General features: G+C 37.3%; 1 protein-coding gene across 2 annotated transcripts in view; it reads left to right on the forward strand.

The window, feature by feature from the left end:
* The window catches only part of PolrMT (mitochondrial RNA polymerase), a 576,158-nt gene that overhangs the window by 149,218 nt on the left and 408,220 nt on the right, over positions 1 to 18,720 (forward strand). For both annotated transcript variants that reach the window (XM_067766430.1, XM_067766429.1), the window contains exon 4: positions 13,439 to 13,585. In XM_067766430.1, coding sequence (XP_067622531.1) covers positions 13,439 to 13,585 — 147 coding nt within the window. The remainder of the gene's footprint in view (positions 1 to 13,438; positions 13,586 to 18,720) is intronic.

Genomic DNA, 18,720 nt, shown 5'->3' on the forward strand with positions numbered 1-18,720 from the left:
ATCGTAACGAATACCACTATAACCTAAGATCTCGAGAAATCAGTTATAAAGCTGGTCAAAAAGTGCTCAGAAGAAATTTCGCCCAAAGCGATATGTCAAAATCGTTTAACGCAAAACTGGCAAAGACTTTTCTCAGGGCATGAGTCCGGGAAAGGGTTGGATCGTCATGTTACGTTTTGCAGGATAGCAAGGGGAAGGTGATTGGCACATTCCATGCAAAAGATATACAGCCATGCTAAACTCATCGCCTTTCTCAGGTCTTTCTTAGCAATACTTGCAGAAAAACCTGCTTTGTGAGCGCGACTTATGAAACCGTAAAAGTGCACTCTAAAACGTAGTATCATTCTATGCATTTGATGATAACCCTAATAACGATACGGCATTATTGTTGAAGTTTGTCAACTTGACAGTGGGGAGATGTCAAACCCCCTGCACGAGAAAGAGCAACTTCGAACTTCCGCTGGGGAGAGTCTTGCCTTTTTAAGTTGGAATTGGAGCAGAGCAGTTGGTGAAAAAATAATTACGCTTGAAAATAATTTTGCTAGTTAAGAGTACATACAAAGTGAATTTGTAAATTTTTGCAAGTGATTGCTGTTTTAAAAAAAGAAGGAAATTTTATTGAATTTTGTGTAGTTTATTAAAAAACAAGTAAGGAAGGCTAAGTTCGGGTGTAACCGAACATTGCATACACAGTTGAGAGCTATGGAAACAAAATAAGGGAAAATCACCTCGTAGTAAAATGAACCTAGGGTAACCCTGGAATGTGTTTGTATGACATGTGTATCAAATGGAAGGTATTAAAGAGTATTTTAAGAGGGAGTGGGCCATAGATGGACGCCATTTAGGGAATAACGGTGGACCAGGGCTGACTCTAGAATTTGTTTGTACGACATAGGGATCAAATGAAAGTGTTAATGAGTATTTTAAAAGGGAGTGGGCCTAAGTTCTATAGGAGGACGCCTTTTCGACATATCGCCATAAAGGTGGACCAGGGGTGACTCTAGAATTTGTTTGTACGTTATGGGTATCAAATGAAAGGTGTTAACGAGTATTTTAAAAGGGCGTGGACCTTAGTTCTATAGGTGGACGCCTTTTCGAGATATTGTCATAAAGGTGGACCAGGGGTGACTCTAGAATGCGTCTGTACAATATGGGTATCAAACGAAAGTTGCTAATAAGTATTTTAAAAGGGAATGGGCCTTAGTTCTATTCGTGGACGCCTTTTCGGGATATCAACGTAAACGTGGAGCAGTGGTGACTTTAGAATGCCTTTGTACAATATCGATATCAAATGAAAAGTGCTAATGAGTATTTTAAAAAGGAGTGGGCCTTAGTTCTATAGGTGGACGCCTTTTCGAGATATCGCCATAAAGGTGGACCAGGGGTGACTCTAGAATTTTTTTATACGATATTGACTTAAAAAAAAAAATTTTTTTTAAAAAGTGGGCGTGATCGTTCTCCGATTTTGCTAATTTTTATTAAGCATACATATAGTAATAAGAGTAACATCATAATATCTTCAACGACTGCCAAATCACAGCTTGCAAAACTTCTAAATTACCTTCATTTAAAAGTGGGCGGTGCAACGCCCATTGTCCAAAATTTTACTAGTTTTGTATTCTGTGTCATAAGTTCAACTCACCTACCAATTTTGATCGCTTTATCCGTATTTGGTAAGGAATTATCGCACTTTTTCGAATTTTTGAAATTTTCGATATCGAAAACGTGGGCGTGGTTATAGTCCGATATCGTTCATTTTAAATAGCGATCTAAGATGAGTGCCCAGATACCTACATACCAAATTTCATCAAGATACCTCAAAATTTACTCAAGTTATCGTGTTAACGAACGGACGGACGGACGTACGGACATGGCTCAATCGAATTTTTTTTCGATACTGATGATTTTAATATATGGAAGTCTATATCTATCTCGATTCCTTTATACCTGTACAACCAACCGTTATCCAATCAAAGTTAATATACTCTGTGAGCTCTGATCAACTGAGTATAATTAAAGAATAAAGATTCCACAATATTTGGAAACCCCCGCTTTCAAAGCTGAAATTGCTCATCTTTTGTCGTTGATCACCAACAGATTTTACTCGAACAAAGAAATTTTCCTACGTGAATTCATTTTTAATACATGCGATGCTTTGGATAAAAATACATTACGAGTCACTCACAGATCCTACAAAATTGGACAGCGGTAAAGAGTTGTACATTAAGCGCATTCCAAACAAAACTCTTGGCACTTTGACCATTATTGATACTGGTATTGGTCTGACCAAAACTGATTTAATCAACAATTTGGGTACAATTGCTAAATCTGGTACAAAAAGCATTCATGTAAGCGCTGCAGGATGGTGCTGATATATCTATGATTTGTCCATTTAGTGTTGGTTTCTACTCGGCGTACTTGGTTACTTATACAGAAACTACTCCTTCACTTTGTGTTTGATTATAAAATTTATATTTTTATTATTTATTTGATTAGTGATAACTATTACTTATTTTTTCATTTTTAAAGCTAAGTTATAACAAGGTTCGGTAAAAATTTTTTATTTGGTCAAATTAATTACTGCAACTTGCACTGACTCAAAATGTATGAGAGAAAATAATTTCAAACGATGAAAAACAAATTTATTTAATTAGTATTGTCACGGATATTAGCATCACTAAGCTATACCATCACTAAGGCGATGCTAAGGCCATGCTAAGCGGTGTTTACGTCAATAATCCAATCATGTATACACATATATAAGGCAGCCGAGAGATGTCACACACAGATGCATTTACTTATACGCCTATGTGTGTGCGAGAGACAGTAAACTACAAACTCACATACATCTGAGAGACGCTTAATTGTAAACAAGTAGAAACTATATGAGAACTATAAACACACGAAATAGTTGGTAAGTTCTGGAAATAGAAGAGCCTAGATGTATGCAGCGTAAACTATAAAAGCGGCGCAAGCGAGTAAGAAGTAATTCAGTTTAATTTGAGTTTCGATTAAGACGATATCTAGCGAGCAATAGCAGTATTATTTTGAAAGTCAGTTTCATTTAAGCTATCAGTTTGGTTATTAAGCCAGCTAATTGCAAAGTATAAGTGTTATTGTGAAGTACTTTAATAAAGGCCATTTTTCCATTATTCAATATTGGAGTTATTTATTCAACAGTTTAGTGATACCAACTTAGCAGAGGATTGCAAATAAGAGGATTTGCAAGTAAATTCGTTACAGTATATAAAAAGAAGAAGAATCATTTCATTCGCAATTTCGCTAAAAATGTAGCATAAACCATAAAAGCTTTATAGATATTTGTACATCTTATTTTTTTTAACAAATATCCAATGCTTCCCTCTTATATATAAGTTTCACTACGGGGCGGGCGTAAAACCCAACCGGTAATCAGAGTAACATCTAATTGGAATAGCGTAAAATAGTATTTATAAATGTACATCGTAAGAGTGGGTTAGAGTACTTGTTTTAGTGAGAAAAACAAAACACAAAAAATGTGATATTTAATTTCAACAGCTTAAGAGAGATAAAAATCTCTTCGTCCACGACCATCTCACCAGGCGCCTGATGACATCGACCGAGACCAAAATCATGTAAATGCTTTAATTGTTTTTGCATAACATGCTTTTTATAGTATACGTACTCTCGCTGCACATTTATACGTGCATCTATACGTATAATCTATCCCACTTGCGACGATGTCTGAGCAAAACAGTATCATGATAGTTTTCATAATATAATCACATACCTTGTGACACATTTTTTTATCGATTGCAACATGTTGTTAAAGTAATGTCTCTATAAATTTTGTCTCATGCTACTCTTGCCTTCTACCTTTATATTGATTTTGATGGTCTAAATATTTTAATAATATATGCACATACTTATATATATTCTAAGCATGTAAGTTTAGAAAGGCCTATGTAGGTAGACCACTACACATATAGATATGTTAGTTTTTTTTTTATTTAATTCCTATATAATATGCATTAGGGTGACCAGCCAATAAAATTAGAGTAGTTAAACCTTAAAATTAAAAGCGTAGACATAAAGTCGGTTATCATAAAATTGTTAAATAAAGATTTTTGTATTTGAATTGGAAATATGTGTTCGTAGATTCAAATTTATTTTGTGAGATGGATTAAACATTAGGTTCGTAAGTATGGTTGGGTTGGTGATGCATAAGTGTATCTCTTTATGGTTGGGTAGGGAAGAGAAGGACCTTTCATCCCAGCAGTTTTTCCGTTTTTAAGTGTTTATGGGATTTGATTGGGGAAGTATTTTTTTTGTCGTTGTTGTTATTAAAGAAGTGCATGATTTTCCTTGTATGTATAACGAGTTCATAGGCGGATTAGTGGCGGCAAGGATCCACGCAATCCGACAAGCTTTGGCCCGGATAACGCGAGCATGCACTTCCGGCCACGTTCTATGAGCGAGGTGTGTTATACTACATTACAATCTGTTCACTATATATTTCTTATCTTATGCAGCCGATTATTTGGAGATTACGAATGGGATAAGATTATAGTTTAGCCCCATTAATGAAAGGTATGAAGACCTCGGTACAGCCGAAGACAGTCCTGTCCTTACTTGTTTTAATTTAAATATTTATTTATTCACATTTGTTTATTCATTAAGTTATTAATATTTTTTACATAGAAGAAAACTAAAATTATAAAGTATTATTAATTCATCAATGCATTAATTTCATAAATATTTATTTATTAAATAATAATTAATTAATATATTAATAATTTCATCATCATCACTAATTCACATATTAATAATTTCATCAAAATCTCATGGGGTTGGGTTCAATGCATATCGGGTTTGATATGAAATTCATCATAGAATAAAACTACAATAAAAAACTAAAATGTAAGGCGCGATAATCTCCGAAGAGATTTTAGGCCGAGCTTCTCTTCCAATTTGCGTCGTGCTGCTCCTTTTTAATTCTTCGTACATATTGGAGGGACGGGACCTACTTGTTTTATGCCGACTCCGAACGGCATCTGCGAGGCAGATGAGTTCTCACTTAGAGCTTTTCATGGCAGAAATACACTCGGAGTGCTTGCCAAACACTGCCGAGGGGCGACCCCGCTTAGACAAATTTTCTTCTAATTGAAAAACCTTATTTCTAAAATTTTGATGTTGCTTTGCCCGTAGTGTGAACCCAGGGCATTCGGTGTGGTAGGCGGAGCACGCTACCATCACACCACGGTGGCCGCCACATTAATTTCATACATTTTTTTTAATACTGTATAAATATTTTTTGAGTTATTAAAATATTTTTTTTAAATTTAATTTACAGATGCATCGTTTTTTCTCATAAGTGTATTTATTTTTGCTATATTAATGTGCTTTTTTTCACGTATTTTTGACGGGAAAATTTGGAAAAATAATGCATCAAAAATTCACACGTTTGTGAAATATTTTTGGGATATTCTAAATTGAATATATAATAATAGCAAAGTAGCTGCAAAACTAAGTCAAGTAAATCTCCGTTTGTTTCTTTAAAGATAATTTTCCTTTCAAAAAAATATATGATATGTTTTGAGGTGCGTCTTCTGGAGATGTATCTAGAAAATAACGAAATGAATAAAAAATTAGATCAAAATTTAAATAATAAAATTATTAATACAAAATTATAAAATTATTATTTCATATTTTCTTAAATAAATAACTGAAATGAACGAAACAAATAAAAATTTTTAATTAATTTTTGAGGATTTCTGATAGTGCCCAGGAAAGGGTTAAAATACCTTCGTTTAACATACATATAATATTATAATATTCACCTATAATAGAAATACAGGGCGTTGCCTCTTTTATTTCTTTTTCAACTTCTTCGATTGTTGTCCCAAACTGAAATAATTTATAAAATAATTAAAAAACTAAAGTGTTGAAAAAGTGAAAGTTGGTATAAAAGTTAAAAAAATATGTATATACTTATGTATGTATGTAGATACCTTATAAAATTTGAAAAGAAGCTCGTCCTTGAAATATTTAGCAATAGCCGTGAAAATAAATTGAGTGCGTTCCTCCTGTATTTTAAAAAATCATCTTAATTTTGGTTGAGACAATTCGAAGTTTGACTTGAAATTTTCAACATCGAGTTCCATTAGCGTATTTAAATGGTCATATAGGCAGATCTTGTGAAATATCATTGGCCATTGGTTTAGTATATTTTGAACAGTTGCAGTTTCTTTAGTCTCATTAAAAAATTATCTTCGTGCATAGAAGCACTCTGCCATACACTTTCGTACATTTTCTATTTAAATTTTTGAAGATTTTTTTTCTGAAACATTGATAACAAATATCTATCTACTATCTAAAAAAATATTTCTATTTCTCATTGTTGAAATAAGTGAAATTGGTGCCAAAGACATAGCATTTTCTTGTGAATCTGTTTCGATAAATTAATCAGGGTATAGGTTCGCTGCAGCCTGAGCAACGGCTCTGTAAATGTTCATCGGTATGTAATGCGAAATTTCACGTAATCCGTCCACTATTACGTTCGCAACGGACTTCAAAAGTTTACCTAATTTTTTTTTATTATTTAACGCGACAAGTACCTAATTTGGCAATTTATTCATTGGAATAACAAAGCTTTGAAACTTATCCCAAGCTGCATGTGGATATATCTGAATTGGGATTTTCTGAATTCATGTTGGAATTGTCATGATCATTTACCATATTTACATCGTCGGAAAATATATAAAAAAAAAACCGTTTTCATATTCCATGTTTTGTGTCTGTTGCGTTGTGCATATGTCTTCTAAGGTGGAACTCTGATTTGGCGTGATTCCTACAGAAAAAATAGTAGACGTTTGAGTTGGCGGTTGACTTTCGATAATTGTTGTGTTGATATCATCAGCTGGATTAATAAATTTTCTCTCAGGGGTCCATTCTTCTTTAGGATTTAAAAGTACTAGCGTAAATTTCTCATCTAAAACAGCTCTCAACGTCTCATCGTCCTCTATTTCTGGTCCGTTACATTCTAACGCAAGTTTGGTTCCATTTAGGGAAAAAGATTTAGCTAAAAATTAGAAATATAATTTATATTAGATAAAAATTTATTTAGTCAAAATTGTTTGCTGCCTATACCTTTTTGTATTACGTGATCGATCAAAGCATAACACATAAATCCTTTTTTTGTTGATCTATCTGCGCTTCATACTTTCCATAGGTATTTGCGCACCTTGAAGTGTTTACTTATAACTATACTAAGAGTAAAACTAAAACTTAATATTTTACAGATTCATAAAGAAATTTGCCATACGAGGCACTTGATTTATATATTTTCTACGAAAGAAGAAAATGGTGCAAAGTATTTCATATTTTTCAAGCTAAAAATTTTTATTGGTTGCTCTATTATTAAGCCATTATTACTTATAAATCCACATTTATCATCATTTGTGGTTATATACTCGTATAAACTAATGGTGCTGTTATACCACATTCTCATTAAACTTCCAAATAGTGCAAATTCAGTATAATCTTCGCTTATTAAAATAGATTTGATTGTAAGAACGTACACAAAACCTTGCTAGTCAACTGAAAATAGTATAACGTCGTTATTTCTATATTTAGTTCCACAAAACAAAATCTTTTTGGATACAAATATATACTTTCTTGGAATATTTATATTGAACATATCGTGACTTAATTCATGGATATTATCACTTATAATATTTGTTCTTAATCTATCCCCAAAAATACTTGGTTGAAAATATTGATGTCTAATTGCTAAAGTTAAAGTAATTTTTTAAAATTTTTTCATTTCTTGGCAATATTTTTGAAGTATTGATGTTTGTGTTCAAAATGTAGAGAAAAAAAGTTCTTCAAAGGGCCGAATTGTCTTTTAAGTTCTGGATAGTGTTTTATATAGTGATGTTTGGGTCTAAGCTTCATGTTAGGAAGATATTCTGCTCGTAACTCGAAATAAACAAATATGTATATGGTAGTTAAGTAATTCCAACTCGGACTCGGATATTTTATCAGAACATATCAGCCGGCACATGTTAATCATTGCTGTAAATAACAAGTATATTGGATTTTCATAGTCAGAGAACAACATTCATTAAAACAATAGGCATTAGAAATAGCATATGTCTTACTTCATCTGCCTTCCGTACAAGCTTTTTCATATTAAAATTTTATTTTGAAAATGACAGACGTAAGGTGGACGTTTTCCTTAGACTTTTTAAAAAGGCGTTTATGTAATCAAAGGTAAAACACTTGAATCAAGCTTGAAAAATAAAAAATACTTTGCACCATTTTCTTCTTTCGTAGAAAATATATAAATAAAGTGCCTCGTATGGCAAATTTCTTTATGAATCTGTAAAATATTAAGTTTTAGTTCTACTCTTAGTATAGTTATAAGTAAACACTTCAAGGTGAGCAAATACCTATGGAAAGTATGGAGCGCGGATAGATCAAAACAAAAAAGATTTATGTGTTATGCTTTGATCGATCACGTAATACAAAAAGGTATAAGCAGCAAAAAAATTAGACTAAATAAATTTTTATCTAATATAAATTATATTTCAAATTTTTAGCTAAATCTTTTTCCCTAGATGGAACCAAACTTGCGTTAGAATGTGACGGAACACAAATAGAGGACGACGAGACGTTGAAAGCTGTTTTAGATGAGAAATTTACGCTAGTAATTTTAAATTCTGAAGACGAATGGACACCTGAGAGAAAATTTATTAATCCAGCTGATGATATCAACACAACAATTATCGAAAGTCAACCGCCAACTCAAACGTCTACTATTTTTTCTGTATCCGATGATGAAGGAATCACGCCAAATCAGAGTTCCACCTTAGAAGACATATGCACAACGCAACAGACACAAAACATGGAATATGAAAACTGTTTTTTTTTTATATATTTTCCGACGATGTAAATATGGTAAATGATCATGACAATTTCAACATGAATTCAGAAAATCTCAAGCTGTCCGAAGATAATTCTGTCAAAATATATCCACATGCAGCTTGGGATAAGTTTCAAAGCTTTGTTATACCAATGAATAAATTGCCAAATGAGGTACTTGTCGCGATAAATAATAAAAAAAAATTAGGTAAACTTTTGAAGTCAGTTGCGAACGTAATAGCGGATTACGTGAAATTTCGCATTACATACCGATGAACATTTACAGAGCCGTTGCTCAGGCTGCAGGGAACCAATGCTATGTCTTTGGCACCAATTTCACTTATTTCAGCAATGAGAAATAGAAATAATTTTTTAAATAGTACGCTCGGACGATCTGCATTAAATTCATGCATAACAAATAAAAAAAAATCATTGAACGGTTTGGGCACAAGCCGCGTTAACTGGGAACCACAAATAACAACGCAAGCATGAATGATATTAACCAAAAAAAAAAAATATTTGTTATCAATGTTTCAGAAAAAAATCTTCAAAAAATTGAAATAGAAAATGTACGAAAGTGCATCATGGCAGAGAGCTTCTCTGCACAAAGATTATTTTTTAATGACACTAAAGGAACTGCAACTGTTCAAAATATAGACCAATGGCCAATGATATTCAACAAGAGCTGCCTATATGACCATTTTAATACGTTAATGTTGAAAATTTGAAGTGAATTGTCTCAACCAAAATTAAAATGATTTTTTAAAATACAGGATGAACGCACTCAGTTTATTTTCACGGTTATTGCTAAATATTTCAAGGAGAACGACGAGCTTCTTTTCAAATAAAAGAGGCAACGCCCTGTATTTCTATTATAGGTGAATATTATAATGTTATATGTATGTTAAACGAAGGTATTTTAACCCTTTCCTGGGCACTATCAGAAATCCTCAAAAATTAATTAAAAATTTTATTTTGTTTCGTTCATTTAAGTTATTTATTTAAGAAAATATAAAATAATAATTTTATGATTTTGTATTAATAATTTTTTTATTTTAATTTTGATCTAATTTTTTATTCATTTCATTATTTTCTAGATACATCTCCAGAAGACGTACCTTAAAACATATCAAAAATGGTTCTCAATAATGTTTTCTGCACAAAAATGTGTTTCTGGATTTTTGTTTTCTGAATGTCTGGGGGAACCAGTCACTTCTCCGCTCTGCCAACTGGCGCCAATTGGTAACACCAAGGGAGATTGAATCCACCTATTCCTTCCAGCGGAGTGGGGGCCGTCCTTCTTATCAGCTTCCATTAGCCGCTACGTTTTAATTCGCTGTACTGTGTTGATTTCTGTCATTAAATATTCTTCGGTACTTGTCATCGCCAACGCGTAGAGTTTTGAAGAACCTTTCTCCCGAACACTCCCAAGGCCGCTTCATCTGATGTTGTCATGGACCATATTTCTGCACTATATATCAGGACAGGTACGACAAGTGACTTGTAGAGCACTATTTTCATTCGCCGAGAGAGGACTTTACATTTCAATTGCCTACCTAGTTCAAAGTAGCATTTATTGGCAAGTGTGATTCTTCGCTGGATTTCAGAGCTAATGTTGATGTTCGTGTTAATTCTGGTTCCCATATAAACGAAGTCTTTTACTTTTTCGAAATTGTGGTTACCAAGAGTAGCGTGGTTGCCAAGGCGCAAATACGCTGACTCTTTGCTCGATAGCAGCAGGTACTTCGTTTTGTCCCCATTATCGATCGAACTCATCTTTTCCGCTTCTTTTTCTAGTTTGGAGTAAGCAGAACGTACGGCACGAGTGTTCAGGCCGATAATATCGTCATGTGCAGACGTTAGTAATTGCACGCTTTTATAGAATATTGTTCCAGAGTCGTTAAGTTCTGTAGCTGGTATAATTTCCTCAATCGTCGAATTAAAGAAATGGCACAATAGAGGGTCACCTTTTATGAAACCTCGTTAAGTTTCGAACGGCTCGGAGAGGTAATTTTCAATTCTGACTGGGATGATGGTGTTGCTGAGCTTTATTTTGCACAGCCGTATAATGCTTGAAACACAATGCAGATCGACGATGGTATACGCCGCGTCGGGCGATGATATTTTTCAAATTACGCCCAGACATTTCGTCTACTTAAAACACAATACCGGGCGAAATTGACGCTCTTTATTCAGAGTGGCCATTATTTAGAAATAAAGATGAAAACAATTAAAACTTTTTTAATTCTCTCCTTTAGCACTTGACTGCTAAAACACGCCCAAAATGTTAAGAAATTAACAAAACAAAACAAAAATGTTAAGAAATTAGATTGAAAATTATATGTAAAAAAAAAATTTGTTTTTGGATATTATGTTTTCGTTTTTTATACTTAAAAATTGAATAGCAGCACCCCTTCGGATGTTTGTCGTCGTCGCCCGGCGGCGACGATAGAAATAAATTTATCGTCGCAAAATGACGTCGCGTAAATTTCGCTCTTGGCGTTCATTGTGTTCACCTTCATGTAATTATGGGGATTCTATTTTTGACAAGGTGATGTTCGTCGCGTTTATTTCGCGGCGTCAGGGCATTGTGTTTCAAGCTTAAGTTTTACAAAGAAAACAAATACAGACAAAGCGGCATATAGGCAGCCTCTTTTCATTCTGTCGAAGGCGGCTTTAAAATCGACGAAGAGGTGATGTGCTTCAATTTTTTTCAGAGATTTGGAGCTATGTGAAAACCTGATCGATGGTAGATTTATCAGATCTAAAGTTGCACTGATAAGTCTTCGCACAATACACTTGACAGGACCTTATATGCGATATTAATCGTGGGGCATGCACCTGTCTCGTGGGGCTCGCCGCCGTATTGGAATAGCTCCGCAGGCAATCCATCAGCGCCAGCGGCCTTATTATTTTTTAATCTGGTTATTGAATTCGTCGTAATCGGGTGGGGGAAAGTAATTCCATCATCATCGATTGCGGGATCGGGTTCATCATTCCTGTGCAGTACACCGATGTCTCCTTTAAGGAGAGCGGTGTTCCTTCCATAATCTACGCACTTTCTGGACATCGGTTACGAGGTCGCCGTTTTCGCGCTTTCTTACAGGAGTTGCCCCTAACAGGAGTTTGCCTCTAACTAAAATCCTTTTTAAAATGTGTTTTTTCTTTCTAAAAGGGCGTCTCGCTTCCCTTCATATTTTGGCTGCGACTAGATACTGGTCCCAGTCGGATCGTGCGCACATCTAAAACACTAGAGGCATGCCGTCCGTCCGTCAACCTTTCACATCGGGGCACAGCTATTGAGCTTGACGTATAGTTTTATGCATGTACCTTCTGCTGGATATGACTATTTTTCGAGCACCGGCGAAGTCGATCAGCATCCGTCCGATAGAAAGGGTTTCATTGTGGAAGTTGATTTTTCAGACAGTTAAGCCAAAAATACCTTTTTTGCCCACCATACCGTTGAAGTCGCCAAGCACGAATTTTATATCACGGCGAGGTAAGCGCTCGAAAGTGCGTTCTAAGCGTTCATAGAAAGCGTCTTCCACCACATCGTTTTCCTCCGCTGTCGGTGCAGATGAATGATATATTAAAAAATGTTGTTTTATTCAGATAGCGGCGAAGCGTTTCTCCACAGGCGTGAACGTCATTACTTGGCTCCAGTCTCTCTCCCACCACAAATCCGACTCCGAAACTGCGCTTATTTTCACGGCCACTCCAGTAGATGTCGCAACTGTTTATCGTCTTCCTTTCTTGTTTCGTCCACCGCATTTTTTGAATGGCGCTGATGTCGGATTTAGCTTTGACGAGGACATCAACCAACCGGTCACCTGCATTAATCCCATTTCGGGAACGAACATTCCAGGTGTATGCCCTTAAATCATTGCCCTTTAAACGTTTGCGGGGGTCGTCATCAGGTTAAGGTTGTTTTCTTATCCGAGGCTTTTTTGATAGGAGTGTGGTTTGACGTGGCGGGTTCTAAGCTCAGCGCACAACCTGCTCAGCGGGGATGAAAATATTACTTGCAAGCTTATATAGCGATCCACTTGATCCTAGACTGACGCCCGCTTGCAGTCGCAATTTGTGGTGAACAGGTGCTGCTGATTAAAATCCTCTAGCTAGCCCTGTAACCGAGTATATTAGAGTGGCCCAGCCAGGTTTTCGCCTTCTCACACTCAGCACTAAACGGATGTTCAATGGCTACCCAGAGGATACTTGGCCGCAAGCGATCGGAAGTGGTGAGGTGATTGAACCGCATGCAAAATAATCGGGCATTCCCAGGTGAATGGCGGCCAGAAGCTTTCCCCACTTGCGTTGACTTGTACACACGGCTCCATCCTCCACTGTCGTGGATGGATATAAACGCGTGTTTATAGGTCTTCAACATCCCGTTTTCTGTTTAAATGCTTGTCTGCCTGATGTTTTAAGTTTAGATGAGAAAATGGCACTGAAAACATTTTATTTTTAATCTATATATCTTAAAAACATTGGCCAAAAAAAATATGTCTGAAATAATCATTTAATTTCTTTGCAGCTGTGCCTTTCAACAAGATCACGACGCCGATGAGTTATTAGATCATTTAGCAGGTGACGAATCTTATATTACTAGCGCAAACATTGACTCAAAATTAAAAAATAGGGCAAATGTAGAAGCTGCTGTTGTTGCAAAAGCCAAAATAAGGTTTGTATTAACTTTCATTGTCATTGCTTTATTTAAATATCCATAAGAATACCAAAATATGCTCATTGGCAATAGTAACTAGTAGCAAAACTAGCGAGTGTATTTCTGCCAAGAAAAACTGTTCAGTGAAAACTCGTCAGACATGCATATGCCGTTTGGAGCCCCTTCAATTTATAAGAAAAATTAAAAAGAAGTCGGACGGAAATTGGAATAGAAAGGAAGGTAAACACGACAAAAAAGTTAAATACATTACATCTGTAACGAATTTTTTGGAGTTCCTGATAATTATGCACCTTCTGCTATCTTTCGAATCTATGAACTGTCAAATGAATAACTCCAATATTCAGTATTGCAAAATGGTCTTTATTTAGACCACTTTGGGAGTAGTACGTTTTTTTCAAAAAAAAAAAAAAAAAACAACAATTGGGTCGACTTCATCATATACATATATCTCAAGAACGAATTGAGCAATTCCAAAACGGTTTGCAGCTTTTAAAAGGTAATAAATTTGCTATAAACTGTGCATACAACACCTTTTGCTAGGCCCTGCAGATTCAAAGATAGCGAACAATCATTAGGAATTTTTAAATTTTTTTTTGTAAAAATATAAAAAAAAAAATGTAGTTTGCGAGGAGGGATCTCGAAAACTTTTTATATTTTTGCAGATTTTTTTCCCTCTAAGCTCTGTTTTATTACAAAACAAGTAAGGAAGGTTAAGTTCGGGTGTAACCGAACATTACATACTCAGTTGGGAACTATGGTGACATCATAAGGTAAAATAACCATGTAGGAAAATGAACCGAGGGAAACCCTGGAATGTGTTTGTATGACATGTGTATCAAATGAAAGGCATTAAAGAGTATTTTATGAGGGAGTGGGCCATAGTTCTATAGGTGGACGCTATTTAGGGATATCGCCATAAAGGTGGATCAGGGTTGACTCTAGAATTTGTTTGTACGATATGGGTATCAAATGAAAGTTGTTAATGAGTATTTTAAAAGGGAGTAATCCTTAGTTCCATAGGTGGACGCCGTTTCGAGATATCTCCATAAAGGTGGACCAGGGGTGACCCTAGAATTTGTTTGTACAATATGGGTATCAAAAAAAAAAGGTGCTAATGAGTATTTTAAAAGGGAGTGATCCTTAGTTCCATAGGTGAACGCTGTTTCGAGATATCGCCATAAAGATGGACCAGGAGTGACCCTAGAATTTGTTTGTACGATATGGGTATCAAATTAAAGGTATTAATGAGGGTTTTAAAAGGGAGTGGTGGTAGTTGTATAGGTGGTCGCAGGGGTGACTCTAGAATGCGTTTGTACAATATGGGTATCAAACGAAAGGTGTTAATGAGTATTTTAAAAGGGAGTGGGCCTTAGTTCAATAGGTGGACGCCGTTTCCAAATATCGCCATAAAGGTGGACCAGGGGTGACTCTAGAATGTGTTTGTACGATATGGGTATCAAATTAATAGTTGTATAGGTGGTCGCCTTTTCGAGATATCGCCATAAAGGTGGACCAGGGGTGACTCTAGAATACCTTTGTACAATATGGGTATCAAACGAAAGGTGTTAATGAGTATTTTAAAAGGGAGTGGGCCTTAGCTTTATAGGTGGACGCCGTTTCGAAATATCGCCATAAAGGTGGACCAGGGGTGACTCTAGAATGTGTTTGTGCGATATTAGTATCAAATTAAAGGTATTAATGAGAGGTTTAAAAGGGAGTGGTGGTAGTTATATATGTGAAGGCGTTTTGCAGATATCGACCAAAATGTGGACCAGGGTAACCCAGAACATCATCTGTTTGATACCGCTAATTTATTTATATATGTAATACCGGCCAAGATTTCAAGGGTTTTTTATTTCGCCCTGCAGAACTTTTTTATTTTCTTCTACTTAATATGGTAGGTGTTACAACAATTTTACAAAGTTTTTTCTAAAGTTATATTTCGCGTCAATAAACCAATCCAATTACCATGCTTCATCCCTTTTTTTGTATTTGGTATAGAATTATGGCATTTTTTTCATTTTTTGTAGTTTTCGATATCGAAAAAGTGGGCCTGGTCATAGTCGGATTTCGTTCATTTTTGATACCAAGATAAAGTGCATTCAGATAAGTACGTGAAGTAAGCTCAGTAAAGATAAGTCGATTTTTGCTCTAGTTATCGTGTTAACGGCCATGCGGAAGGACAGACGGACGACTGTGTATAAAAACTGGGCGTGGCTTCAACCGATTTCGCCCATTTTCACAGAAAACAGTTAACGTCATAAAATCTATGCCCCTACCAAATTTCAAAAGGATTGGTAAATTTTTGTTCGACTTATGGCCAAATGACTACTGAAAGGTGGAGATCTGTGGAAAGGGAGCTTATTAGCTTAATGCTTAAGATGATGCGGGAACAACCAAGTAAGCCCCTTCCAACCTTTGATTCGGGGGGATGGTATAATGGTGTGAAGATGATAGCGTGCGACAACATCGCGAGCTTGCGGTGGCTGGAGGAAGTCGTTCCAAACCTCCAAAGGCAAGGCACGAATGCGCGGTTTGAGGTGGTGGATAAAGCGCAAATCCCCACGGTACCAAAAGTTAAGGTATGGATACCATGCGTGATGAAGTCGGAGGATACACTGCGACTTCTGCAGAATCAGAATCCGAACATACCGACACAGGATTGGAAGGTACTTACTGTATCTCGGCCTACCGAGGATGGTCAGTTCTACATCTTCCAAATAAACAAGCAGGCGGAGGATATTTTGTACACGCAGCTTGGCAAAATGTCCTTTGGCACTGGCAAAATTTACATGCGACTCAGGAAAAGAAGTCCCGAGGATAAAAATCCTAACACGCTGGAAGTGGGCGAAGTCGAAAAGGACCTCAGAAGCCTAAGGGAAAAAAGACAGGTGGAGGTCCCCGACGTCACCACGAACGTGCTAGAAGAGGACCAACCGCTAAATGGTGCTGTGACTCGTACAGAGGAACACACGGCACAACATTCACGAGGGGCTGAAGGGGGCCTCGAATACTCTAAACCAAAAGGGCAAGAGGAGGACGACGACGTCAAAACGAAGGTGCTGGAGGGGGACAAACAGCCCAATGGTGCTGCGAGTCCTACAGATAAACCTCCAACACAGTAAAGTGGCGTCGAGCGAACTCCTCCTAACCCTTGAGGAGGGTTCGTTTGACGTGGCGCTGATCCAGGAGCCGTGGCTCTCATCGGGAGGAAAGGTTTCTGGACTTAGCGCGCGCGGGTTTGGCGTTTACTACGCACAAACGGAAGGACGGGTGCGAGCTGTAGTAATGGTAAGGAAACAGCTGCATTCATATATGCTGCCTAATTACACCACCGAGGATCTCGTAGCGGTGGCCGTTGAGCAAAAGAACAAGCAGGCATTTATCCTGGCGTCCTGCTACATGGCCCATGCTGCGGAGGTTCCACCGATGGAGTGCAAAAGGCTAGTACAGGAGGAAGGGCGCAAAGGGCGGTTGGTCATAGGCGCAGATGCAAATGCGCACCACAATGCGTGGGGAGGAGCGGATACGAACGAGAGAGGCGAATCTCTATTTTGTTACATCCTGCAAACCAATTTGCAGATAGCCAACAGGGGAAATGTTCCTACATACATTGGTCCAACATCCAGCAATGTTCTGGATATTACATTGAGCTCCGAGCGTGATATATCAAGGTATGATTGGATGGTTCTCGATAGACCATCCTTCTCCGACCATGCGTATATAAGCTTCAGCATCCCACTAAAGAGGGTAGAGAAGGGAGGAACCTTTAGAAACCCTAGAGCAACGAATTGGACTAAATTCCAGAAACATGTAGAAACGAAACTGGGAAAACCCAAAGAGGTTGCTAATGTAGAGGAACTGGAGGAGTCGAATGAATTCCTAACAAGGACGCTTATGACTGCGTATAACAAAGCTTGCCCTCTAAGAAGATTCAGAGGAAAAGCAAAGCCGCCATGGTGGAGCAATGAGCTGAGTCTTCTAAGAAGACAGGTAAAAGAAATGTTTAAACTCGCAAAGACCGCGGAAAGCGAAGCGTGTCGGGACGAGTACAGGGATCTACTGAGGATCTACAAGCGTGAAATTACCAGGGCGAAGAGAAACTCATGGAAAAGTTTCTGTACGGACATAGAGTGCTCCAGTGAAACAGCACGGTTGAAAAAAGTCCTAGCAAAGGGAAACATAGTCCAGGGACTAATAAAGAAAGAGAACGGGGAATGGTCACGTGATAGTGAGGAATCCCTTGAGGTGCTTCTCGATACAAATTTCCCATCGGGAGACGGTTTAGAAGAACCAGCAGACATCACTCACACTTCGATTACGGAGCTAGTGGTGCCGGGCTTGGTGACCGATACCAAGATCGAGTGGGCAGTGAAGACGTTTTCTAAGTTTAAATCGCCGGGCCCAGATGGTATATTCCCGGCCATGCTACAAGTCTCAAGTAGGGCGGTCGTGGAATGGCTTAAAATAATATTCGATGGGTGCATAAGACTGAATCATGTACCGCACTCTTGGAGAACTGCTCGTGTAGCTTTTCTACCAAAGGCGGGGAAGATCGGTCACGTGTATCCCAAAGACTATAGACCCATTAGCTTAACATCATTTCTGCTCAAAACCTTTGAGAGGCTGATAGATGTGTACATAAAGTCCAACGTGGATGAAAAGCTGCTCTCCACAACACAGCACGCGTACACCAAAGGCAAGTCGGTAGACACCGCATTGCATAGGGTGGTAATAAGCATAGAGAAATCCCTGGAATATAAGGAGTATGCTCTAGGAGTCTTCTTGGACATTGCCGGGGCTTTCAATAATGTTGCAAAATGGGCGATTATGGATGGTCTTAATTACATTAAAGTACATCCTGCCTTAATCAGATGGATCGGCTGCATGTTAAATTGCAGAAAGATTACATCACAATGGGGATTGTACGATGCCACGAAATCAGTGGACAGGGGCACGCCGCAGGGAGGGGTGCTATCACCTCTGCTGTGGACACTGGTCATCAACCAACTGCTCAGGCAATTCGATGAGGGACCCGTAAAACTTACGGCTTACGCAGATGACGTTGCAATTGTCATAAGTGGAAAATGCCTTCCAACGATTAGTTCTTTGATGGATCGGGCGCTTCGGGA

The sequence above is a fragment of the Eurosta solidaginis genome, chromosome 2 (genome assembly GCF_040869045.1).
Source record: "Eurosta solidaginis isolate ZX-2024a chromosome 2, ASM4086904v1, whole genome shotgun sequence".
Taxonomy (NCBI): Eukaryota; Metazoa; Arthropoda; class Insecta; order Diptera; family Tephritidae; genus Eurosta; species Eurosta solidaginis.